At 38.9% G+C, this 27,890-nt stretch overlaps 1 protein-coding gene across 1 annotated transcript in view; it reads right to left on the bottom strand.

The window, feature by feature from the left end:
• Window positions 1–27,675, bottom strand: part of LOC135196403 (leucine-rich repeat-containing protein 40-like) — a 33,553-nt gene extending 5,878 nt beyond the window's left edge. The window contains 14 exon segments of the mRNA XM_064223208.1: window positions 1,628–1,813; window positions 2,144–2,332; window positions 3,396–3,546; window positions 3,549–3,595; window positions 3,873–4,034; window positions 6,038–6,180; window positions 7,357–7,470; window positions 7,473–7,537; window positions 8,514–8,637; window positions 8,875–9,078; window positions 13,189–13,385; window positions 13,596–13,816; window positions 14,539–14,713; window positions 27,611–27,675. Of these exon segments, the coding sequence (XP_064079278.1) occupies window positions 1,628–1,813; window positions 2,144–2,332; window positions 3,396–3,546; window positions 3,549–3,595; window positions 3,873–4,034; window positions 6,038–6,180; window positions 7,357–7,470; window positions 7,473–7,537; window positions 8,514–8,637; window positions 8,875–9,078; window positions 13,189–13,385; window positions 13,596–13,816; window positions 14,539–14,713; window positions 27,611–27,614 (1,982 nt within the window). The 5' untranslated portion in view covers window positions 27,615–27,675.
• Window positions 27,676–27,890: the final 215 nt, after the last annotated feature.

Raw genomic sequence — 27,890 nt, 5'->3', positions numbered from 1 at the left:
CTCACTCTCGCGAACCTCTGGGCAAAGGGAAAACGTAAAAATTCCTGTGACCGGGAAGGACCGTCAAGAAAAATCCCTTCTGTAATACAACGAGGCGGAGGCTGCTTCTGCTCTTTAGGCCTCGCCTGAGGAAGAAAACTCAAAATCAAATCAAAAGTTTCTTGAATTCTACATCTGACATCCATTCGAGGAAACATCAATATCACACGAATCCGCGTCATCATCATCATCATCATCAGATCCTAACTTAGAAACTTCCCCTGAAGTAAAATCCTGACGACTAGCTATCTTAGGTCTGACACTAATATCCCTCCCCCCTTCTCCTAAATAAGCGCCCTTTGGACTGTTTACGGGACTACGGGGACACGTTGGGTAAAGATTCGTTAGGCAACCTGCCCGGACCGGATCGCCCCTAGGCCTTCGCCACGACGGGGTTCACAAGCCGGGGTATCTGTCGCACCGTTACCCATGGTGCTGTCGACAGGTACCTGACGAGGAGCTGAAAATGAATCTAAAAGTGTTAGACATTCTAGTAAAGGCTTCTTGAAAATTCTCTGACAGATTGTTAAACTTAGCTGAAATATCTCTATCTAGACTAAGCTGTAATTTCTTAAAATTTCTTAAAATTCTGTTTCCAGGTAGTTTCCATTGCCAAAATCTTTGAATCCACATCAGAAATAACTTCACTAATTACCGGTTGTACAGGGGGCAAAGCATCAATTAATTCGGAATCGGAGTCGTACGATACCGAAACCGAAGAGCCAGAACTATGAGCGCCCAAGTCAAAGAATTCGTTAGATACAGTTCTAGCAATCGATTTCTTTTTCTCCTTAACCAATCTTTTACGCTGCAAGATTGTTTGGCGTTTCATATAAGCAGTCATATCCTCGTCAGACCAGGGCTTACATACGTCACAACGAGAAGTCAAGTCACAAACCTGTCCACAGACAAGAGCTACAAATGTCATGGGGTTCATACTCCCTGCTACCCATCCTTGTCCCACAAACCGGGCAGTTCCTGATGTTGCTGGCAGAAGGAAGCATCGTAATTTCTTGGTAATCCATTGTAGAATTGGACAGGTCAGTAGTTCCGGGTTGCGCAAAAGTTCGTAATTTAAGATAAGAACCACAACAGAAATCAAAGTTAATTCACTATTTCGTGATGTAATGCGTGAGTGGTAATTCATATAAAGTCTCATTTAACAAATAATGAAAGCTTGAAAGGCACAAAAATGTTTAAGGAAATTTATAAAGAGCGGCCGTGATGTAAACAACACGGGCGCTCGTTAACAACTGATTTGAGGGAAGGTTTTTGTATCTGTCAACGACAGTGTTGCCAACTGGTGGACAGAATAGGAGGTAACAGGGTTGCCAATGTGGTAAATTTTGGTGCGGTTTTTGGGGATTTAGGGCTAGATAAATTATATTAAGGTAATGTTTATTAATACTAAGAGTTGAATATTAACTCAGCCAAAAGCAGTGCTGAGGTCAAACCCTATCACTTAAAGATGTTTGGACTGACTAGCAAACAAAAAAACAGATTTGCTAGTAACATAAAAACTGGTATCACTTGATGTTATCATTATCATTTAAAATACCTACAGTAGTTTCATTTACCCACTACTTACTTGAGCTGAGTCATGTTTCCAAGTAATGGAGGAATGAAGTCTATACTATTATTGTGAAGATCTAAAACAGCTATCCGTTCCAACTTTGAAAGGCCATCAACATACATAGTAGTAATTTTGTTATCTGCAGCCATTAATATTTCAAGCTGCTTCATTTCATATATACAGGCTGGAATCTGTTCAAATCTGAAAAAGTTATTAGAAATGAGGGAACTCAAACAAAACCTGTGCATTCAGTACTGTTTACAGTCCAGTGGAGTAAATGTTACACTTTATTCTGAGTGCTCCCATCTTACTAAAAAGAACTTGAAGTAACTGACTTAGCAACTATCCCAGGGAACCATTTCTCCAATAATTTCAGGAACATGACTAGACTGACAAGTGCCTGTTGAATTCACAGACGCAAGATGCAGACTAATATGTCCAATACTTGGCATAAATCATCAATGTAGAGCACTTTAAATTTACTGTCACTCACTGACTTTATTCAGGCACAAACACTGAACAGTGATTTACCTGTTTGCACTTATATTGATTTCCCGCAAGTGCAGTAACTCAGCCAGATCTGTTGGAAGATCAGAAAGCTGATTTCCTTGGACATCAAGAAACTGGAGTCTTTGAAATTTCCCAAACCAAGAAGGAATCACCGTTAATCTGTTGTTGGGAAGCATGATTTCTGACACATGTCCAGACAAAATTTCTAGCCTGTAAGTAAAAATGGAATATTTTTGGTTGTTCCACACTTAAAAGGTACCAAAATAAATTACAATTACTACTTGGTTTCAAAAGGACAACAAAATAACATCCCATTATGTAGAAAAGTCACAGAAAGCAGCAAAGCTCAAAGCAGTAATATTATGCTCACAAAACCTGTTCTTTTGTGACGAACAAAAACTAGAGTAATGCAAAACAAAAGATGGACAGCTACATGGAAAGGGACAAAAGGAACTGTAAATAAATGGTAGACACTGATGCAGCTGGGATCTCATGAAATTATGTAATGCAAAGAAAAATGGTCAACAGTCTTAAGTATGCTGCAAATGCACACTGCAACAAATAACCCCATCCAGGTAATAATAAAATATGTAGCTATAGAACTCAAAAATAATAATCTCTTTCAATATCTTAGGCCACTTAAGAAAAACATGTGAAAATTCTTACTAAATTGTACAAAAGTTTTATATTTTTGTTAGTCCTAAACACATAACTGGAATTATTACCTAAACTGTTTTCCAAGCAGTTCCCTGATGTTAAAAATTCATCAACAACAGCAAATTAAAAACCATGAAATCCTATTTGTTGATCTCTAAGAACTCTCTGGAAAATGACAATGTTCTGATGGTTGTTTTTCCAATTTATACAAAAGAAATCTATAATTAATCTAATAAAATCAAGTGGTGAGATACATGGAAATTCAAGTTGTTTCATTGGTAGATACCCCTCCAAGTTTTAATATAGTCCATCATGATGAAGCCGAGATTGTAGAAGGATGCAAAGATGAAATTGATTAGAAGTGTTAAGAATGACACAAATATGAAAGCGGCTAAAGTGTTAAGAATGACAAGTTTATCATGTCTCGACCAAAGGACATTAGTATTGTATATGCCTGGCAAGATTTCATAAACCAAATATATTATTGCAGCAGACACTTATCTAAGTCCTTGAAGTGGGAAGATTCCCCTTTTTCACTTTTTTCTGTTTACCTTTAACTAGTTCATAAAAATCCAAAATGATGGTTATTACAATCAATTTCTAGAAGTAATCTTACTTTTCTGGAACTTGAGTCAGAACATTTTTACTCAAGTCAATTGTCCGCACTCCAGCTTCAGATGCATTTTCAATTAGCTTGTCTGGTATTTCTGATGCCTTTTCATGATAGCTCATTGTCTGTGATGTTCGCATTTGGTACTTGTCCGGATTGCCTTCTCTTCCATCAAGAGATTGGTGTCAGCAGGGGAATTCTCAAACCTACAGCAATGAAAAAAAACTATATTTTAGAAAAGTTTGCAAAAATACAAGTAGGAAGTAAATATTTCTATTCAAAACAGTCAACAGCAGGTCATAACAACAATGGGACTAGTTGAAAAATTCATTGTAAAATTTATTAATACTTTCAAAACTCAATAAATTCACATTTACATATGGAAAAGACATGATTATCAAAGGTCTTCATAAGATTTCAAAACCATTAACTCAAATTTGCATACAGGTCATGCTCGCCAAATGTGTTTATAAAACTTTCAACACACCAGGAAATGAATTCACTGGAGCTGAAACTCTTGATCTTAAATACTTCAGTAACTGAACGGTTCCTCGTTGAACGATATCTCGTCTTATAAGTCTTAGAGGATTTCCCTCTAATGGCACAGATTTCAAGTGAGGTAGCAGACCGAGGTGATAAGGTAATCTGTAAAATGAATGCATAAATGAATATATTTAAATGGATATACTTAAATGAGAATATTTATGAGTCTGCCATACCACACTTTAATTTGTGAATTATAAAGACACTACGTATTGCTTTCTTTAGTTCCTTGGCCAGTTACCAAAACATCTCAAATCAATGAGTTAATTATGGAAGTCATTTTATTTATTTCAAAAGAAGGTTTGATAAAAGGGATTTTAATCAAAGTTTCATGGAAAAGGTAAAACAAAGACTTGAGATAGCAAAATCTTTCAATGTTATGAGGTGTCAAAAAGTTAAAAACTGTGAGTATTCTTCTCATGCAATGGAACATTATTTGACATTTAATTCTGAAATGAGTACTTGGTTAAACACTAATTGGGTTTTAACATTTTTTCATATGGAATCTAAGTATCAGAATTCAATCAAACACAAATTACATCACACCCAAGTGTTTAGCAGTAAATGATTCAGCATTATAAGAAACTATAATGCAAAACTGTTTTAAAAATACATGTACAAAATTGTAAAATTGTGCACAAAAATATTTTTCACTTCTTTGATGCTGCAAATCCAACTGATAAAAAATAAGAGAAAATAGTCTGAGATAATTGACTATGCTACTCCATATATGGGGAAAACTTTTTTAAATATTTTTATTTCAGACATCAACAACAAACTTCCTTGTCCTACATGTCAAGTTAAATGAGGAGATTGAGCAGCAACTACTGGTTATTAACAAAAAGTGACAAGTGTTAGTTAGAAGAAATATATTCCCTGAAATATCTCAAGTCAGTTCCTATGTACAGGAGACGATTCAAGCTCTTGATCTAAGTGTAGCTAAATCCAGCCTATTAGCATGTCTGAAGTCCAACCACTGATGTGGGAAGGCAAAAGAGGTTTCCTCTATGATCTACTTGAATCAATATTAGAGCAAGGAATTCAGTCCATGTGTTGGAAAAGCTGATGCACCATTAAGCTATTGTATTATGGTGTCCCAAAGGAATGAAAAGGAACTGCTTATTAACTGTGGGCCCTTTTCATTAGTATATCAATTTCTCCAGTGCTGCTTCACTGGAAACAAGTTACAATTTTGACTGCTGTTCTTGACATTCCATCCCTTCTGTAATCCAAACCTGCTTATATCTTTTCTGGAATCCTCAAGGAAAAATCTCTAATCGGATGAGAAAGAATCTTCATACCCCAAATCTTGACTTTGGTGAATGATAAAAGTGAATAAAATTATGCCTGTACTACCAGTGAAAATATAAGAAACAAGGTCAGGTGAAGCAGTTATTATACATACTTTCCAGATACCCTACTTCATTACTACTGTTTCACTCATAATAAGCACCACTCTCTCACATAGTCTGCCATACAGAACAAAAGTAAAAGTAATCAGTCTGTAACCCATATAAACAGTAGTGTAACTAGAAGTCTGAGATATAATAATTAATTCACAAACAGATTTAGTGTCTGATAACAGTTATGCTTGACTACACAACTAACATAATTAAAAAAGGGTTAACATGCATGAAGATGAAAAAATTACAATATAAAATAGGAAAGTAAGCATATATGGTAAATATTATCTTTTTACAATACAGTTACTTCAACATTTGACTTTACATAAAAGGTTTATATTACAGATATAAATAAATGCATTACTTAGTATCAGGCAGCCTCTTTGAATTGAAACTTATCACACAGGCAACAATAACTATGGTTTGCATTTATGTGCAAACATATTCTAACAAACAACTAAACTGAAGTTTGTAAGCAAACATATTCTAAATCTATTTTACCTTAAATAAAGCAAAGCAAAAAATATGTTAAAATAAATGTAGTATATTTATTAAGCTCATGGAAATAAAAAATGAGAAAAATATCAGCTGGAAAATTTCAAAACATTTAAAATATTGTTTCCTTTATACTTATCAAATGTTGACCAGAGGGGACCAAGCTAGAATTAAATAAAAGAGGAAGAATATATAATATATGCTCACGTGGACAGGTTATTATTTGTGACATCAAGACGTTCCAGACCCTGAAGAAGTGTTATCTGATCTGGGAGATTATCAAGCTGGTTATCCCTGAGGTCAAGGACACTGATGCTAGTCAAGTAGTTCAACTGATCTGGTTCTATTTCCTGTAGAAATTACAAGAATTTATATTTTACCAACATCTAATTTCTTTTAATAATATTTTATATCATAACCAAAAAGCAGGTTCTGACATAGGAAAAACCTATTTTTGGTAGCTGCTGTGAGTCCTCAAAGGTCGGCCATAGGCTCTTTTTGAAGCCCTGGGGGACCATGAAATTACCTCCTTTGAAGACAAACAGCAGCTATACTATAAAAAAAATATTATTGTTTAAATCCACCCAGTACCCAGTGATGATAATGCACTTCACATAGATACCAGGGTACACCGAAGAGATGGAGATATTTATCTTGCTTCTTTCAGGTTCATTTACTAGAACTTAGCTTATAGGAAAAATATAAAGAATTAAACAGAAAAGAAATAAGTTTTGCATGTACTTTCCTTCATGTTCAAATATGCTCTTCATACATCTGCTAAATAGAAGTATCATAACTGTTAGCTTAGACAATGCATCTACCTATGAGACATACCCGTTGCACAAGGACTAAATGTACAAAATAAAAATTTAGTACATTTTGTACATCATGCTACAATATATAATACAAGAAAAAGGGAATTATTCATAAACAAAAACAATGCATTTAAAAGAAAAGGCAAAATTCACAGATGATTGGAAACTTGAATAGCTAAACCTCTTCTTATTCTGACTGCCTCTCATGCTTAATACTGCACATTTGAAGGTTCCACGAAACTAGGTGTGTTAAATAATGGCAATTCGATGAATTCAATTTGTGTATGAAAATATTAATATACATAAAGAGATATTGTTTACAAAAATACAATACTATGATAAAACAATAAAAAACAAAACCTCTAAATAATGACTTCTGCATTTCAAACACAATGAGAGTGAGTGTGAGAAAAAGTCCCAGTGAACACTGTTGTCTGCTCATTCGGGTGTAACTGTGATATGACAACACCAGCATTACTCTTTTTTTTTTTTTTAACACTAGTACTATTCATTATTACCTGAGGTTACTGGAGTGCACAAAATAGCTGGTTAGTATTTTGACACTGTCATGAATGTGAAATATAAAACAAGAGGGTCACTGTGTACTACAGCTAACTGTACCTTTCAACAATCATAATGATGGCATATATTATGTGGGAATGCACAAAAATATGGGCAGAAACAATTGAAAAAAAATGTGATCACTCTCACCTTAATGAAGTTGTTTCCTAAATGAAGTTCCTTAAGACCGACACAATTGTTCAATGCAGGGATTACTTGGATGGCATTGTGACGGGCATACAAGCCTGTTACTAAACTTTAACGGGCAGATTACCCAGAGACTCAGGTAGAGCTGTCAACTGGTTATTGTTTAGATCAAGCTGGGCAAGGCCTGCAAAATATTGTGTGCAAATATTTAGAAAAAATCTTATGCTTTGTAAAACAAAAACCACTTATTCAAAATCGATTACAAAGTCTTATTCAGCAGTTTTTTTTAGAGTGTGTGATAAGCCACATTTTTTTGTAAAATGAAGATTCTGCTACCATAGAAGATGAGAACTGAGCCATCTTCATTTTGGTTTTTTGTCATAACAATACAGTAGCACATTGGACCGTGGTATGTCGTACTTCTGGATATATCATACAAAATGGAAATATCAGTTTGAGGGTTTTTGCCTCCAGATCCAGTGCCGAATATGTAATATGTCCTGGTCTTTAAATAATATCCTATTTCGAATATTAACGGTGTAATTCGCATACACTAAATTATCAAAACACTTTTCAGTTGCATATGTACACCCAGATATCCTTTTATTTACCTAAAACTTACACATAGCGTAACTATTTATAGCCTGGGGCGCAGTGCTACCATGCACGTCCACCACAGGCGGATGGACAGATGGAAAAAATCAGAGTATAGTTGCTAAAAGATGACTCTTGTGGTTTCAGGATGGTTGGGGTCTATTTCTGTTTGAAAAGATTTTTAATTGTTTCAGAATGATAATCTATGGCATATTTTTGTTTGAACTATCAAATTAAGGCTGTGACCTGTTTAAAATAGGCAGTTATAAAGCCTTTTTACTGTATTTTAAGGGGTGGGGGCAGGGTATAAATATACCCAGACTTTATAGCTCTGTATTCATGGAAAACAAGAGAAACATTACTCTTAATCATAATTTTCCACTGAAAAACTATTTGGAAGTATGCTTGAAATATAGGTATAAAAGTCAGAACCTCACACTGTTTTATATTGCATGTACCATATGTCTGATAACTAAGTAATGTTGGACGAAACTATAATGTACAAAAACAGAAAATAGAATACTATCTTATATTAATCAACGATAACAAATCAACACCAGCCTTACCAAAGCAATCCCCAATTTCCACTGGGAGCTCCTTTATCTTATTTTCAGATGCATTCAGCTTACTAAGTCTCTGCAAGTATCCTATGCTTAATGGCAACTCTGTGAGATCATTGTGAGATACATCCTGAAATGAAAACAATAGGCATTCATAGATATAAAAGCAAAACCCTTTCATATATGGAGTATCCTATAGTTCATAACACAAATTATACTTATTTTCATGGGAGGGAAATAAAATAATTTTCATAAACAAAGAGTCTAAATATCAACTTCGTCAATTTCTTCAAATGTGTCTATTACAAATGGAAAACTACAGTATCAGAAAAATTAACAATAAACTTGCACTAAATGAGAATCTTACCAAATACTCTAGGACGTTCAAATTTCCCATATCACCTGGCAAACTACTTAGTTTATTATGATCAAGCTGCAATGATCTTAAGTCTGGGAGCACAAACAGGCTTGCAGGAACCTCTTCTAGCTTATTGTGGCTGAGATTTAAACGTTGAAGGCACGTAAGGTCACCTATTGTCGGTGGTAGGCTTGAGAGACAGTTGTCCGAGAGCTGAAATAAAATTAGTAAATTGGATGATAATGTACACAAACCTGATAAAGAATTCTTGAATGAATATGACATTTCCATTATTGTTCCTTTTTTTCTTTAAATTTCCTTTTTGCTATATTTACCTACCATTATAGCATAAAACATTGTAAAGATTTCAGTTTAATAATATATAGATTTTCAGGTTTTTCCTCTAATATACCAGCTAATATACCAAGACTTGAGTGTAATCTTGTAATTGTGCACATATGCTAGTGCTTGAGTGGAAGAACTGGACTTTATATTCGAAAGTCAGTTTTTAACTAAAAACTGCTTCAATAAGAATTATGCCCCTGGCTACTAAAGGAATAAATCAATAGATTTGAAAACAAGGAAGCATGTTCATCTGGTAAATTAAAATTTAATAGGAAACTTAAATATACAGTGTATACAATGTGTTCCTAAGGAATTTTGTATATAACTACATGTACCACTTCCACATTGTACACAGTAATCCATCATGGTCCTTGGCTTTAATATTCTCTTACCATCTTTTCAACATGAAAAAAATTTTAAATTATTTATGAAAGCATGAGTTGTTGAAAATGAGTGACCTTGCACAATTCGTGATAGTTTTGTTCATTTGACTCCTTCTCTCATATCTTTACACATTCTACTCTACATAATTTTTGCTTCAATTACAGTAGTACCTCGAGATACGAAAGGCTCAACTTACGAAAAATCCAAGTTACGAAAGCCAATGCAAAACATTTTACTGCTCTACATACGAAAAGTTTTCAAGATACGAAAGGTTTCTGAAAGTCCGAGATTCGCCCGATAACAATTTTGAAACTCGCGCCGCACGCCGCCATCTTAGTGCTAGTAGACTCGCCACCATCCTCCTGCTCTCCCATTGGTTCCTGATGCTAGCCAAGCCATGAGATCCTTCTCTCTGATTGGACAGCATCCCTCCCATCATGCATCTTCTATACGTACGCGCTGGCGTCCCTTAGCTCGGCCACTCCGCACCCGAAACTTTACCGTACGCAATCGGCATTCGTTCGCTCCAACGATTTCGTTTAGTAACGTAAATTTGTTAGTGATTTCGTTGCAGTACATATTATCGTGTTGTGCGAAGACTGTATTATTACGTATTTGTGTAACTTTACGTAAATTAACGTAGTCATGGGTCCCAAGAAAGTTGAAATTCACGGAAAGAAGCGCATGCTGTCTCTGGAGACAAAGATGGAGATCATAAAGAAGTACGAAGCTGGTATGCGATTGAGTGTGATCGCAAAGGAATACGGCCGTAATCCGTCGACAATAGGCACCATCCTTAAACGGAAGGATGCCATCAAAGCAACTACACCATCGAAGGGCATCACTATTTTGTCCAGGCAAGAGGAGCCCAATGTGCACGACGAGATGGAACGGCTGCTCCTCATCTGGATAAAGACAAAGAAATCGCTGGCGATACAGTAACGGAGACAGCAATCGCTCACAAGGCCAGTGCTATTTTCAGCGATTTGATTGCGCAGGCGGAAGAACGAGGGAGGTGAAGGGACTTCAACGACCAACCCCAGAGTTCAAGGCTTCGCATGGCTGGTTCGAGAAATTTCGTAAACGGACTGGAATCCATTCGAGGTGCGTCATGGGAGGCTGCCAGCTCGGACACAAAGCGGCCGAAGCATTTAATAAGACTTTCGACGAGATGATGACCAAGGAAGGCTACAGTTCTCAGCAAGTCTTCAATTGTGATGAGACTGGCCTTTTTTGGAAAAAATGCCTCGTCGGACGTACATCACGGAGGAAGAAGAAGCAGCTACCCGGGCATAAGCCTATGAAAGACAGGCTTACGCTCGCACTTTGTTCAAACGCCAGTGGGGATGCAAGGTGAAGCCCCTACTGGTGTATCATTCTGAAGGACTCCTCGCCTTCAAGGCCCACAAAAGGTGCTGAAGGAGAAGCTTCCAGTGATGTGGAGGGCTAATGCAAAAGCCTGGGTAACGAGGCTTTTGTTCACGGAGTGGGTAAATCTGTGTTTTCGGCCCGACTGTGAAGAGTTTTTTTTTTGTTTTTTTGGAAGAGAAGCGCCTCCCCCTGAAATGTCTGCTGGTGTTGGACAATGCCCCTCCCCACCCTCCTGGCCTTGAGGAAGATATCCTAATGGAGTATTCCTTCGTTAAGATTCTTTTTCTTCCGCCCAACACCACCCCTCTCCTCCAGCCCATGGACCGCCAGCAAGTGATAGCGAACTTTAAGAAGCTGTACACGAAACATCTATTCAAGAGATGTTTCGACAATCACCGATACCACAAACCTCACCTTGCGTCAATTTTGGAAGGAAGCATTTCGACATCGTCATTTGCATCAGACTCATTGACCTACTTGGCAGAGGTTTCAAGGCGAACCTTGAATTCCTCGTGGAGAAACTCTGGCCTGATGCCGTACCTCCGCCAGAGACTTCGAGGGATTCGACGTGGGCGAAGGCTGGTGACTGCAGAGTCCAGAAACAGTTGATGATCCCGAAACTGTTTTTGGAACCCAGATCTTGATGGAATCGTTGCACTCGGCAAGTCCATGGGCTGGTCGTCGACGAGGACGACATCAACGACCTTATCTCGAGGAGCACCAGAGGAGCTTACGACGGATGACCTGAAGGAGTTGGAGGCCATGCAACTTAACGTCGTTCAAGAGGAGTTCTCTAGCAGCGGCGAGGAAGAGTAGGAGGAGCCTATGACAACGGCAAGAAATTAAGGATATTCTAGGCGCTTTTCATAAAGTGCAATTGTTTATCGAAAAAAAAGACACCCCTAAAAGGCTCACACAAAGGTCGTTTATTGCTTGCGCAGTTCGATGACAAGTTTGCTGAGTAATTTCAGGAACATTGTGAAAAGTAGGCAGAAGCAATCTTCCTTGGATCGTTATTTTTTAAAGAGGCCTTCAGCATTAGCAGGAGTAAGCAAAATGGAAGAACCAAGTGATAAAAAACAGAAAGTTGAAAGCAAAAAGGAAGAACCAAGTGATGAAAAACAGAACGTTGAAAGCGGTGATGAAGTTGAAATTCTGTAAAAAAAAAAAAAAAAAAAAAAAAAAAAACAAAAAAAAAAAAAAAAAAAAGCCTACGTAAAAGTAAAAAAAAAAAAGTTAAAAATAAAATAAAAAAAAAAATGTTTACGTAATTTCCAGATTTTTTGTAAGTTAAGTGTTTACAGTTTTTGTTAAGGTGTTTCGTAAATTTTAGTTTTATGGTTTTCCTTAAATTTTTTGTGTATTTTCATAAAGTTAAGTGTAGCTACGTTATCTGCCGTTTGTCCTCCTCCTCCTCTGCCGCCACTATCGGAGATAGCCTCACTCGAAAGGTAAGCTTCCACATTTAACGTTACAGTAATTAATATTTCTTGTACACTAATATACACTTTATTTACAGGTTTTCGATTTTTATTCTTAATTTAGGTATTGAATGGTCCAAATTGTTGTAGTATTTCATTGTTTATAGGTCAATTTAGCTTTATTATGAAATTTAATGGGGTGTTTTTGGAGGGCTTGGAACGGATTAGCCATTTTACATGTAAAATGTGTTCCAAGATACACAAAAACTCATTATACGAAGGCCGCCTCGGAACGGATTAATTTCGTATCTCGAGGTACCACTGTATTATCATTTTTTATAAAATAAACCCTATTCATACAGAACAAGCCCACAAAGGCCAATGGCTGAAATTTCAAGCTTTGAAAGATCATGGTGTTCATTGGAAAAAAAAAAAATAACAGAAGGTATTAAGAAATACAAGAAGAGATGAGTTATTGAAAAAGAAAAAAAAAAATTTAAAAAAAAAATAAATAAATAAATAAAAGTAAATTATAACAATACAAGGAGGATTGCTTTAGGGTAGAAATTCATTGCATTTTTTATTGAACTTTTGAGGAGGCTGTTCTACAGTTCAATGGCGTGAGGAATATGGGACCTCTGGAACTGAGAAGTTCGACAGCAAGGCACATTTACTGCATAGTGATGCAATGTCAGCAAATGATTACCTTTCTTGTCCTCCATTTTCTTTTGTCCTCCTATCTCCTATTAATATGACTTAATGTACATGTAACTCACACTAAGTACATCTCTCCTTTACTTACATCTAAGATCTGAAGAGACATTAGGTTATTGATCTTAGGAGAAATAGTTGTCAGCTGATTAGACGCCAGGTACAAACGAGTTAGATCCGTCTGTTCCCACCACCTGTCATCATCACTATTATCCATGCTCATATTCATTGTTAATTTCTTGGCTTCTTCATTGTCAATTTCGTGGATATGATAAACTTTGTCTGGAACTGAAATACATAATTTCTTGTATGTACTGTATGATAGCCAAGGCCATTGCAAAATAATACTTAAACTCTATACTATTCTAAAATGCACTGACAAAATCTCATTAAACAAAATCTCATTAAATGAATTAACATGAATTGCTACATTTTCCAAGCAGATATTTCAAAATTTCAAACATCGGTGCCATGAAAACGCACACTACATATCCTAACCTTCCACCATTCCTCTGTTTGAAAGGTTGAGCTGCCCTGATTTTCGTGCCATCTTTATAATCTGCGGATGCAATTCTTCTACTTTCGCTTCGCCAAAAACTGCACCTACATTTGCAAAACCTCCAACAACTGGTCTGCCACCTCGGATTCGAATTCTTGCTCGAACAGAAGCATAGGGTCTTGAAGGTTTTCGTGGTGGATTCAACCGAGGTGTACTTGTTCTTAGGGAGAGAGAGTGAGAGAGAAAAAAAAACTTTTAGGCAAGGAAAAATATTCAAGGTATCACACTATACAGCTTATGGAATTCATTCACATTCTCAACCTAAATATACTGTATACGTACAGAACACTGCAAAAGAGTGTACCATGATAAAGAATGGCCATGAACCATGTATAAACACTGTACTGTGAACTTTAACCTGGAAATGCTAGCACTACTTACGTCAAGACTTAATCATTCAGATAACACAATGATTCAGCAGCATAGCAAATTAATGATGAAATAAGGGAAGGCAGTTTTGAAATGTAAGGGTAAATTAAGGCTGAATCACAATAACCAAATGCAAATAGCTTACATGCTAATCTTAAGAAAACATGTCTCCTAGCAATGGCTGGTCTTAGTAAACTTTAGTCTCAGAGGGGTCAAAGCCATTTTATAATTCTACTGAATAAATGAAAAGATAATCAACTATTTCAGCCACTCAAAGAACAGTAGGAAGGTTCAAATAATCATAACAATGGGCATATTTGAAGACCTACTACATAGGAATTTAGACAGAATGTGCTGAGAAAGTGGAAGGAAATCATTTCAGTACCACCTCAGTATAGGGTAAATCTAACATAGAAACAATGATGAATATGATGATGATTATGTTATCACAATACTTATAGATGGACAGTATTACTTGTTAACCTAACAGAACGAAATGCAAGGGAAACTAACTTGTCTTCTTGATCTGAATCTTTTTTACTTGATGCAGCTGATCCTCTTCCGGATGTCATTCTGGAGTTTGCCGATACCCTTGACACACCACGAGAACCACTGCGCACACTTCCTCGAGACATGCTAGTTCTTGGCGGCCCCATTGGCTTGGTGGCAGTTGGTGTGCTGCTTTGCTCTGAAAATAAATAATTCTGTATTATATACAGTAATCTAAATTTCACAGGAAAATAGCATACACAGGCAAATTAAATGCAGCTAAAAATGTGCAAAACTTTTGTCAAATATAATAATAATCCTACACTAAAATGCAAGAATGAAAGTTCTACCTCTATGAGATTAAGTTTAAAACATTATGTTTGCATGACAGACCAAAAATCTCTAATAAAAAATTTTTCTGAAAGAAGGAATAATGTTCTCATAGTTGAAATAGAAGGCAATATCTACAGTAAAATCTCAAATCACAATAATAAGTCAGTAAACCTTGTCTTAGACAAAAACAATTGCCATCTCCATTCATAATTCCAGAAGGAATGCAGTGTCCGGGAAATTTCATGATCACAAAATGGTCAATAAATAAGTTGTTACCAGTATATCAAAATTAATTTTGTCTTTATAAAACAACACATTCACTACTTTACAAACTGTTCTGCAATTTGTGAAACGTAATAAACTTGAATGAAACTGTCTACAAAAAGTGGTCATTTTCCCACCACTAAATTTCTGCATACAAGCCACAATAACAAGTAACCCATAGATGGGCAACTTTACTCAGTTTAGCACACACTTGCCAAAATCAAGATAAGCCAGCATAAACAATTCTAGGTCATTTTACTGAGAGTTTACTGCATTTATCTCTTTAATCTTGCTTAATACTAACAGGCAACCACCTAATGACAGAAGCAAATATATTATTATTAAAAGAAAGAGTTTAGGATGAACTAAAAGAATGAATACTAAAAAGCATATGGTATTTACTGCACCCAAAGCCAACACAGTAAAGGATACAAAGAAATTAAGACCAAATTTCAAAGGCAAAGGTAATATGATCTGTTACTTGCAGAACTAACTTTTTCCATTGCAATAACCTTCAAGTTCATTGTAAAAAACCTTCGGTACGTTGGAAAGTAGGAACGTCACAAAGTGCACATAAGATTTCCAAGAATAATATGCATTCAAGCAACAGCTTACTAAAGCTAGAAGGGAACCAAATTCTAGCAGCCTTTATGCTAAATGGAATTTCCCCTTTTAATAAAGGACACATCTCTCTTTGTATGATTGAGCTTTAAATTTGTTGTTAAACATACTCATATACTCTTAACACAACAAACATTACGATACTCTACCTTCCTTTTCCTTACAAACTGAATTATAAAAAGCTCCGTATCATGTCTTAGATGAAATACTTGATTTTAAACATTCTCTCTTAAATAGGTTCACTTTTTTTTTATATAGTAGCTTACACTAATGCAACACACTAACATTGGTTCCTCAAAATTAAAAAACAAATACATAAACCACATGCCTTGAATGTTACATCCAATGCAAATAAAGAGTAAAACCTTTCAGACTACAATTCTTATGGATCGAGTGACCTCCATAAAAGAAATATTAGAGCATTTTATGGAGGTAAGTACCCTGTTGATCTGTTGGGGAGAAAATTTTTGTTTTTGCCAACAAATCTATGTGGTTCACCATGATATATAAGCAGCATACTTTACTTTGAAGATATATAACTTACAAAATACCCTGTGATTTTTTCCCTTCATCAAATTCAGCACAAGGTTAAGATAGCAATCGACACTTGCAAGAAATATATTATACAAGAACTCAAACATTAGTCATTTCATTAAAGACGGAGAGTAAAAGACTGAATGCTAAAAAGACTCTTCGCAATCATTTCAAGTGTGCTGAACAATATTTTGTCCATTTCATGAATATTAAAAAAACAGCAGTTCAATAAATTATTTCTAATTTATTCTTACTATTTAATTTTACTATTTATTTGATGAATAGAGAAGAGCAAGATTTATATTTTCATTATTTCACAGAGAGGGAGAGTATTTGCTAATCCTCATAACTTCAAAAAGTACACTGTTTATATCACCAAAAACACTTTTTATATCACTCTTTAACTACCATGCTGTATCTATTTAGTAATAAAATAAAAGTAACTACAGTACGTACCAGCAAAGGTTTCTCAAAACTACAAAATAATATAGTATGAATACCTAAATGAAGAGTAATTGTTAAACACAAGGGAATTGCTACATATCAAGAGATGGAAATTTTATGCCAATTTAATTATACAAAATTTAATATTTATGTTTACCATTTACAATTCTCTTACTTTTACTTTTGCCTAAACATCTGGTTACAACAGACAAACTGGACTGAATAGCTGCTTTAAAATTGACACTGCTTGTAGGCAAACATTAGGCAAGACCTGCTATGCTTGGCAAACATTTCTCATTCTTGCAAGATAAAACTGCTCTCTTTCCTTCCCTCTGTCTACAGATCAGAGTTGTGTACTATTAAAATGGATGAGAAGAGGGAACTCCCAATAAAAAGTGCTGTGCAAGACTTGAGTCCATTAAACTTATATCAAGTCAAATTTTGTTATAAAAATCGCAAATCCCTCTTAGCAGAGAGAGGAGGTTGACTTCTGAGTTCTTCAGCTGTCATTTTTATCTCATTTTAGCATCCATCAAAGAGTTGGAAGCTTGGTAAGTGAGAATGTCACAGTTTTCAATTCACAATGCAAAGGAGCCTTCTTACATTGTGCTTTGCGTGGCCCTCGTCAAAGAGCACCTTTGGCCCCTACTACAATGCTTCCTGCCTTTCATTTGTCTTTTTTTACTACATTTTAATACTCCTTAGCTAACTCCAATTGGCAGTTCTTAAGAACACTCTTTAAGCTAGCCCTATGAGGTCTACAGATGTGAACCAGTTGTCCTGTTAAATCTATTATAATAAAAAAAAATTTCAATTCATACTTTAACTATGCATAGACAATAACTGGATGATGAGTGGGACATAGTGACTTTCAAGTGGTTCACAATATTACAAATGATAGCTATAACGTATTCACAAACTTCTAATAAAGTAAACAATACTGCATAACATGTATATAATACACATCTAACTGGCCCTACTTTGCTGAAAGCATAATCCAATTGTGACACTAACTGAAGGTACAAGGTATAATAAAAGTACATACATCTCACCGCCATGTCAAACTGGCATCTCCATGGTGTTTCTGCACAAACATTTAAGACAAAGAACCTGATGCAGCTGGATATGAAGATTCTCATCACAGCAAGGTACGCACAGAGTAATGACAGTCCTTACTTGAAAAAGTCCATCATATAATCTGTCTGGACTAAGATTCCAATATGAGATTTGGACACTATCAATCTGTCCTTAAGATTTTATTAACTGTATATAACATTTGCATCACTCCTAAACGACCAGCCTACAATAAGAAGTCTTTCACGAAGTTTGTTTCATGAGTTTACAAGGCAGTATAATGGTGACATCTTACTTAGGGTTTTAACTACAGAACAAGCCAAACCTATAGTTCTTAGAAATTCATTACATCCCATCAAAGCGCGAGATCCCAGAAGCTGGGTAAGGAAATGTTATCCTCAGCACATCAAAAATGACATATGCATTATTTTGATGATTTGGATAAAATAATAAGATACATTTAACACTTTCAACCGAAAACATATTACTATGTACAAGCAAAGACATTAAAGTATACAATAAAAATGCTCTGTAAAGAACTCCAAACACACAACTGCTGATCAAGAAAACATATCAGGAAATACTGACAAATAAGAGGAGCTCCCCAATAGCAAAGTAAGTCGCACTTGTCATTTATCAACATATTTCTCATTTGCAGCAGCTGTTCAGCCTCAGTTTGTCTGCTACATACACATATTTTAGCATCCATAAGAGCGAGAGCTTGTAACTGGTATAAAACTAGTTCTACAGTAGTTCAGACAAATTACCTGTTACTGAAGAAAACATTGGAAACCATCCTAGAAGGGGTAGAAAGGGTTGTAAATCATTACCAAATCATGCATCAGCGACATCTAAACTTTAAACATTTCCTTGGATGTACTGGAGGGGAGGGGAGGGGAGGGATATAAGCCTCTACAAATAAGACTTTGACTGCTGAATGGGTTAATTAATAGACATGCATAGAGGGGTTATGCACTACACACGCCTCAATATGAAAAGTCACTAAACATTTTTCCTTTATAAATTTTTTGGCTTTACAAATCACTTTCTATTGCAGCAGTAACTCCAAGTTATAAATCTAATTGTTTAAAGATTTGGGACAAGCTAAAACTATCTTCTACGTAAAAAGATGCTAACTATAGATCGATTTTTACAGTAACAATTAACAGAATAGAGGACATTTACTCAAGATCAAGACTGACTATTTACCATATTTGTAGAACTAGTCTCCATCAGTTTGGAAACCTCTAATTTTTTAAAAACTATTTTAATTTTTCTGGCATACAAACCTTAACGCATCAACGAATACCAAGTACGAGTAAGCTTTGCCAATAAATGGAAGTACTCACTGCCTTCCATACTGCAGCAACTTATCTACCTATCTTCTTAAGTGGTAAACAGAACTACAGTAAAAAATAACCTCAATCTTACACAATTTGAGTTGTGCGAATTCACAATAGTGCAAACTTTTGATTGGGACCTATCATACATGAGTGTTTTACAGACACAGCCAGTCCCCGGGTTACGATGCGGGTTCCGTTCTTAAGACACATTGTAAGCCGAAAATTGTCATAAGCCGGAACATTGTCAAAAATCCTAAGAAAACCTTACTTTTAATGCTTTGGGTACATTTAAAACTATGTAAAATGCATTCTTATTGCATTTTTCATAAAAAAAATGATATTGTTAAACTACAATAAAGTTTTGTACATACTTACCTGGCAGATATATACTTAGCTATAGTCTCCGACGTTCCCGACAGAATTTCAAATCTCGCGCGGCACACTCGACAGGTAGGTCAGGTGGTCTCCTTACCTTACCCGCCGCTGGGTGGCGATGTAACGAACCACTCCCGTAGCTTGTCAGATTTTTCTCTTCCACCTGTCTCCTGAGGGGAGGCTGGGTGGGCCATTAATCGTATATATCTGCCAGGTAAGTATGTACAAAACTTTATTGTAGTTTAACAATATCATTTTTGTACATGAACTTCCCTGACAGATATATACTTAGCTGATTGGCACCCTTGGTGGAGGGTAAGAGACAGCTCAATATACAGGTAAGACGGGAAACAACTAATGTTGTAGGATATAAAAACCTTGGTTCTCACCTTTTTCAGGATGAAGAACTTCATAGATACTATCTCTGAGTCTGCATTGCCTGGAGAGCTACAGCTAGGACGTGACCTGATGCTGAAAGACTCTCGGATCTACCACTGGGATATGTGATCCCCTATTGTGGTAGAATCCAAGTCGGATGCTGTTTAGAGGGACCTTGTCCGCTTACCTAACAGATCCTTACCACTACCTCTGCAAGGAGCCAAAACCCACCAGACCACCTAACCAAAATACAAAGGGTTAATATTACGACAAAAAGAGGTGCCTCCTGCAACCTCTTTTCAGACAACCAAAAACAACAATATAAAATATAGGGTACATATAAAAAATTTACACAGGATAAGTTTCAGCTCCCTGCCCCAGCACCGAATCCGCCAATACGAAAGGACCCAAGGCGAAGCATTTATCATATGTGATTTTTACATCACGTAGGTATGGTTTGCGAAAACCGATTGGCATCTCCAAAAAGTCGCCTCCATCAAGTTCCGCACAGACATATTTTTTCTGAATGCAAGCGAAGTTGCGATGGCTCTCACCTCGTGAGCTTTCACTTTCAGTAGTCTAAAATGATCTTCTTACAGGCAACATGTGCCTCTGTAATAAGGCTTCTCAAGAAAAAAGGAAAGAGCATTCTTCGACATGGGCCGAGTGGGTCCTTTAGGCGGCCACACCAAAGCACATCTTGATTAGCCTTAAGTTGTTCCTTCCTCTTAAGGAAATACTTCATAATTCTCATAGGGCAAAGAGTTCTTTCAGGCTCTTCCCTACTAGAAAAGATAACTACGAACTTCAAAGCTCCTGGCCAAGGGCGTGATGGTTTTCATTCTTTTGCCAGGAAACTTGGAAGAAATGAACACACCATAGAATCTTCCTTAAAACCCTACATTGCCCTCAATAGCTGGAGCTCACTCACTCTCTTAGCTGTAGCTAGGGCCAAAAGGAAGATAGCCTTCTTCGCAAATCCTTGAAAGAGGCTAAGCCAGGAGGTTCGAATCTAGACGATCCAAGGAATTGTAGGACTACGTCTAGATTCCAGTTCGGTACTACATGAGGTACCCAAGCTTAATGGTTTCAAATGATCTAATAAGATCATGCAGGTCCTTATCATCGGTATATTTAAGCCTCTATGCCGAAATACCGCCGCCAACATACTGCGGTATCCCTTAATAGTTGACACAACCAGATGACATTCTTCTTTGAGGAAAATAAGGAAATCCGCAATTTGGGTCACAGAGGTACTGGAAGAGGAAATGTTCTTCCTCTTGCACCAACGTCTGAAGACATCCCACTTTGACTGGTATACACGCAAGGTGGAAGGTCTCCTCGCTCTTGCGATTGCTTTAGCAGCTGTTGCTGAAAAGCCTTTCGCTCTGACCACACTTTGGACAGTCTGAACCAGTCAGACTGAGAGCGAGGAGATTTTTTGTGGTACCTGTCGAAGTGGGGTTGTCTGAGTAGATCGCTCCTTAGCGGAGAGCGATCTTGGAAGGTCCACCAAACCATTCCAGTACCTCTGTGAACCATTCTTGGGCCGGCCAAAAGGGAGCGATTAAGGTCATTCTCGTTGAATCGGACTCTACGAACTCTTGATGGTTAGCCCCAGGATCTTGAAGGGGAAACGCGTAGACTCGAGTCCGTTCCAGGTCTAGAAGAAGAGCATCTATTGCTACTGCCTCTGGATCTGATATCGAGAGCAGTAAGGATCCAGCCTCTTGTTCTTTGACGTGGCAAAGAGGTCTATGTGTGGCCTGCCCCATAACTTCCACAGGCTTTGGCATACATCCAGATTGAAGGGTCCACTCTGTGGGAAGGACCTGATCTTTCCTGCTGAGGAGATCTGCTCTTACATTCCTTTCTCCCTGTACGAACCTGGTGAGAAGCTTGATTCCTCTTTCTTCTGCCCACAGAAGAAGGTCTCTTGCTGTCTCGTACAGGGAGAAGGAATGCGTCCCCCCCTGTTTCCTGATGTATGCCAGAGCTGTAGTGTTGTCCGCGTTGACCTGCACTACCGATCTTCTGACTTTGGGCTCGAAAGCCTTCAGAGCCAACCACACAGCCATCAACTCCTTTCTGTTGATGTGCCAGGCTACCTGGTCCCCCACCAGTACTGGACACTTCGCTGGTTCCCAGAGTTGCACCCCACCCCATGTCCGACGCGTCGGAGAACAACACCAGGTTGGGGGTCTGTGATTGAAGAGACAGTCCCCTTCGCAAAGAGGTTGGGATCTGTCCACCATAAGAGATGTTTCTTGATGTCCTGGGATAACGACAGGGAAGAACGTCAAATCCTGAGAACGACGACTCCAATTCCGTGAAGAAAAGAATTGGAGTGGTCTCAGGTGCAACCTTCCTCAGGGAAACGAATTGCTCCAGAGAGGAGAGCGTCCCCAGCAGACTCATCCACTCCCTCACTGTGCATACTTCTTTCCCTAAGAAGGTTGTTACTCTCTCGAATCCTCGGGCTATCCTTTCCTGCGAGGGAAAAGCCCGAAAAACTCAGAGAGTTCATCTGTATCCCGAGATACACACACACTTGCTCTCGGGAATTAGGGTGATGACTTCTTGAAATTGACGAGAAGTCCCAAAGCCTTCGTCAATTCTAAAGTACTTGTAAGTCCTTTCAAACAACGATCTTCTGAATTGGCCCTTATTAGCCAATCGTCGAGGTACATGGATATCCTCACCCCTTTCAAATGAAGCCATTGAGCCACATTCCTCAAATCCCCGTGAACACTCGAGGGGCCGTCGAGAGGCCGAAACACAGAGCCCTGAACTGAAAAATTTTCCCCCCCCCCCCATCATGAATCTGAGAAACTTCCTCGAGGAAGGATGGATCGGTACGTGGAAGTAAGCGTCCTGTAAATCCAAGGAAACCATCCAGTCCCCTGGACGAAGTGCTGCCAGCACTGATGAAGGCGTTTCCATCGTGAACTTCTTCTTTTCTACGAAGAAGTTCAGGGCGCTTACATCCAACACCGGTCTCCATCCCCCTGAGGACTTCGGAACTAGGAAAAGGCGGTTGTAGAAGCCCGATGAATGATGGTCTGTCACTAGTTCGATAGCCCCCTTCTCCAGCATCTGATCTACTGCTAGATGGAGAGCTTGATTCATGATGGGGTCTCTGTACCTGGCCGTCAGTTCCCTTGGGATGGCCGTCAAGGGAGGTCTTTCGACGAAAAGGGATGAGGTAACCTCTCCTCAAAAATTAATAGAAAGGGTCAAGGATTTTCGCCCCTCTTTTTGGGCCCAGACTTTTCTGCAAACTCTAAGAGTCTGGCGCCCCACCGTTGATTGAAGGACTTGCAAGTTACTTGGGGGCTTTAACAGACTTGGCGAAAGTCTTACCCCTTCTTGAAGGTCTAACGACCTCTAAACGTAGAGGTTCTTGATGAAGATGCCCCTCGAAAGGGTTCTCGAACACTTGCCTTTTCCTTCTTAGCCTTGGTAGGGAAGGAAGGGCGAGGTTTTTCTTGCCGACTGTGCCAAAAGGTCCTGGGTGGCTTTGGCCGAAAGTGACCTCGAAATGTCCTGCCACTCGATGTTTCGGGAACAACTGAGTAGACAGAGGAGCAAACAGCAAAGAAGACCTCTGAGCATGGGGAGACCGACTTCGTTTAAGAAGGAACAATAAACAGACCTCTTCTTCACGATCCCGCCCCAATAAAGGGAGGCGATTTTCACTCGCTCCGTCTCTTACCGACTTGTCCATACAAGACAAAACACACATAAGATCTTCTGGCGAAATTGACTCTGGCACTTCAATTTTCCTTGGCTAGGACTCCCAACGACCAATCAAGGAAGTTAAATACTTCTAGCACTCTAAACATACCTTTTGAGCAAATGATCCAACTCATTCATTGCCCAAGTCGTCTTAGCAGAGTTAAGGGCAGTTCTCCTTGTCGATCTACCAGTGCCGAAAAATCCGAATCAGCCGAAGACGGTAGACCCAATCCTAAGGGCTCTCCTGTTTCGTACCAGAAACCAGCGCGTCCTGATAACCTTCGCAGGAGGAAAAGCGAACATCGTTTTTCCCCGCTTCTTCTTTGGAAGCCATCCAGGAACCAAAACTCCTCAGTGCCTTCTTCATAGAAAGAGTTGGCTTCATCCTCACACAAGAAGAACTCTTCGCTGTCTTCGCCGTTGAAAAAAGTGAGTGAGGAGAAGGAGGAGCCGTAGGCGTAAGGGAATCCCCAAAAACTTGTAAAAGTAGCTCTGTAAGCTTCTTGTAAAGAAGAGACAGCAGCAGAAGTGTTCGGTTCCTCATCCGAACCTTCTAGGACGTCTTCTCGAGGGCTTGGCCAGAGCGCGGAAGATCCTTATGTGACGAAGGGATCCTAGCAGGAGTTGACGAGAGAGGTTGGAGAACGCCCTCTCTTAGAAGAGTTCACATCACTGGAGAACGATGAGAAGATCTGGGAAGTCTACGATGAGACTCCCTCTTCGAGGTATACGGAATCTCAGCCGAAGGAGAGGTAGGGCTCCTACTCCGAGAATCCTCGGAAAACATCCACAGGGCGCTTACGAGGAGGCGAGCGCCTACTATACTCTATGCGCCTATCCTGAGGCGAGCGCGCTGCCAGGAGAAGAGCGCCTATCGAGAGCAGAGCGCTTGCGCGGCTCTCCATACCTGTCCAGTTGCGTACGATCAACGGAAGTCCGACTGGAAGGCGAAATGCGCCTACTAGGAGAAGGCTGCTTGCGAGACTCTTGACGTCTAACAAGAGGGTAACATTCAGGAGAAGGGCGCTTCAAAACTAACGAGCAACCTACTTGGAGAAGGGCGCTTCCGGGATTCCTGGTGCCTACCAAGAGACAAACGGTCAGGAGAAGTGCGCCTAGAAGCGGGAGAGCGCCTCACGGAGAAGGGCGCTTGAAAGACTCTTGTTGTCTGCCCCTAGGAGAATATCAGGAGTATGACGCCTTAAAAGAGACGGAGCGCCTACTAGGAGATCTATGTGCAGTAGGCTCTTGGCGCCTACCTTGCGGGGGAGCGGCTAACAGTAGGCCGTCTATCATGCACACGACTCCTACCAGACTCTAGATGCCTGTCAGGAGAGAAGTCACGATCCGACACTCGAGGAGAGTGACATCTGGGAGAAGAAACGCCTACTTGTATAAGGGCGCCTTCTAGAAATCTTGAGGCTGCTGAAGGAGAAGTTTCAACGCGAGGGAGTTGAAAGAAATCGCGTGATGAGCAGGTGCAGTGCGCTTACCGGAAGCGGGAATCCAATCTGAAGAAAAAACTTCTTTCTCCATAGAGCGTCCTACCGATGTTTGGCGTCTTGAAATCGAGAGAGAGCCAGGCGAGCGAGGGCGCTCACTCGAGCGAGGGCGCTCAACCTGCGAGCCCCCACCTTCATACGAAACCTCCCCTATGAAGGAGAACGATCCTCTGAAGAGCGGCGCCTAGATCTCTTGATCGGAAGAGAAACGTCCTTCTTCCTACGTGATCTAACTGCTAGAGTGTCTGCTAGCGCCGTGATCTGAGCTTGAAGTCCCGCGAGTACTCTCGTAGGAGAATCTTCTTGTTCTTCCTCGGAAGCAGCGAGCGCGAGCGCGAGAAGAAGAACGATCACAGGATTTCTTGGGTTTCTTCGCCACCACGACGATTCTTCCGGGAAAAAACCCCTCCGGACTAGAAGCCAAAGGACTGCAGGGAGCCTTCCAAGCCCTCTTCAAACCGGGCGCGCGCAATCCGGGGAGTTCCAACCTCTCTTCGTAGAGGGAGACGACGAAGAGGAGAAGCATTGGCGTAGGAGCTCCTTCCTTGTAGCGATCCGAGGCAGCCTGGAGCGTACTTCAGGATCTGCCGAGGGGACGCCTGACCGGTGGGGGCTCTCCCTAGCCCTCCTGCGGCTTTCGACTTTCCTACTCCACTGGAACTGGGAGTCTGGAAGAGGTCTAGGCCTAGAGGCACTAAGGAGCCGGTCAGACGCACCCTCCACAACACTGGGGACACTGCACTGATCACTAACACTCTCCTTCCACTCCAACTGACGAATCTTCTGATCCAGTATGAACGATTCTTGGCTTTCAGAGCTGCCGCCTCCGAAGGGGCGAATCTTCGGCTTCGGTGCGGGGAGCCTGGCTGCAACTTGGGAAGAAGGTTCTAATTCTACGTTAGTACTATTAGGATCCAGATCCAACTCACTCATTCTAGATCTGCTAGAACTTCTAGAGGAAGCCTTACGCACTCTATCACGTTCCAACTTCCTAACATAAGAAGAGAGAGCCTTATATTCTTCTTCATTCAATCCCTTACATTCCTTACAAGGGTTAGCAAAAGCACATTCATTCCCTCTGCATTTCATGCAAACCGTGTGGGGGTCTACCGAAGCTTTCGGCAACCTCACCTTACATCCTTCATTCACGCAAACCCTAAACAAAACCGAAGTTTTAACTACCGATTCTAGATCAGACATCGTTAAAGAAAATCAAACTCAAAATCAAACCGGTCCACAATCAGCGTATGCCAAGCCAAACAAAGCGAATACGTCACCAAAAGAAGTCCAAATTAACTCCAGGCAAGCGAGAATCGAAAAACTATCGAGAGGAACCGACAACAGTTGTTATCGTTCCCGCGACAGAGAAAAATCTGACAAGCTTACGGGAGTGGTTCGTACATCCGCCACCCAGCGGCGGGTAAGGTAGACCACCTGACCTACCTGTCGAGTGTGCCGCGAGATTTGAAATTCTGTCGGGAACGTCGGAGACTATAGCTAAGTATATATCTGTCAGGGAAGTTCATGTACAAAAATTTCAAATATTGATTATTTTGCATTTTTGGTGTCACATTTCTTCTGCCAGACCAACGCTGTAGCCATTGTAACCATGGAAATAATTTCTGATGAATATAACATAATATTATTTAAAAGTTAGGTTAATATTTAGGGAGCAAGATGAGGGTAATATTTAGTGTGCAAACTCTGTAAGTATGCATTTATTAGCATTTTTAGACTGTGCCAAACTTTGCACGAGGGGGTTCAGAACTTAACCTCGCATAAGTTTGGGGTAATACGTACTGTATAGTTCATTGTTTATTCTTTACACATGCGGTATTAGTGATATACTTCAGTTCAGTTATTCTACATATGTATTATTTTTGTTCTACTTCTTTGTAGGATACTGATTTTTGTAGTTTCTTCCATAAACCTTTCACATTTATTAAAAGGTCATAACAATACACACAGTGTTGAACTACATATGCTACATTTATGGGTTTGATGTATTTAATTTTTTTTTTACGAAAACCATACCCAATTCGTAGCTAAATAATGATTCAATGTGAATTATGTATGTACGGTAAAATTGGATTTCAATTTAATTTTTCCATTCATACCCATATTTGTTTCTAACAAATGCAAATATTGTTATATAGTCAATCCAAAATCAATCTTTTGCTAATAAAATATTGTATTCAGTTCTCCCTATATGATCTAATCCCTTTTCATTTGCATCTCATAATATTATGAGATTTTCTTATCTTTAAATGCTACATCTTATGCTTTAAATACAGTAATTACATGTATTAACAGTACAGTACTTAATGTAAACCTTGAACTCATATCCAGTATACATACATTCAAAACATTTTCCTATGATTCCTATATAACAAGAGTATGATAAAATCAAACTTCACAGAAATATTGAATAAAGAAAAGCAAAATGTATTAATTTATAATAATATTAAGCAATGTCATCCTTAACCTTACCCATTTCCAAATCTCTTGGGCTATTCGAAACTGAAGAATGAGTTTCTCAGAGGTCTCAAAGGACGCCGAGGCTACAGGAAGAGGCAACGTCCAAATGATCAAACACCAGGGCTGATGGGTGCTGGTATCCTGTTAAAAAATATCTTGGAATTATTTACAAATATTTTACTCTGAAACATGAATAAAATTCTATGACATGCAAATTGCCTTCTGATTTCAAAAAGAATTTATTACTCCATAAAATTGTTGCACCTCATCATTCAAGTCTTCCTATAGGAAA

The sequence above is a fragment of the Macrobrachium nipponense genome, chromosome 17 (genome assembly GCF_015104395.2).
Source record: "Macrobrachium nipponense isolate FS-2020 chromosome 17, ASM1510439v2, whole genome shotgun sequence".
Lineage (NCBI taxonomy): Eukaryota > Metazoa > Arthropoda > Malacostraca > Decapoda > Palaemonidae > Macrobrachium > Macrobrachium nipponense.
The sequence above is the reverse complement of the archived record's forward strand: the minus strand, read 5'-3'. Positions and strand labels throughout refer to the sequence as shown.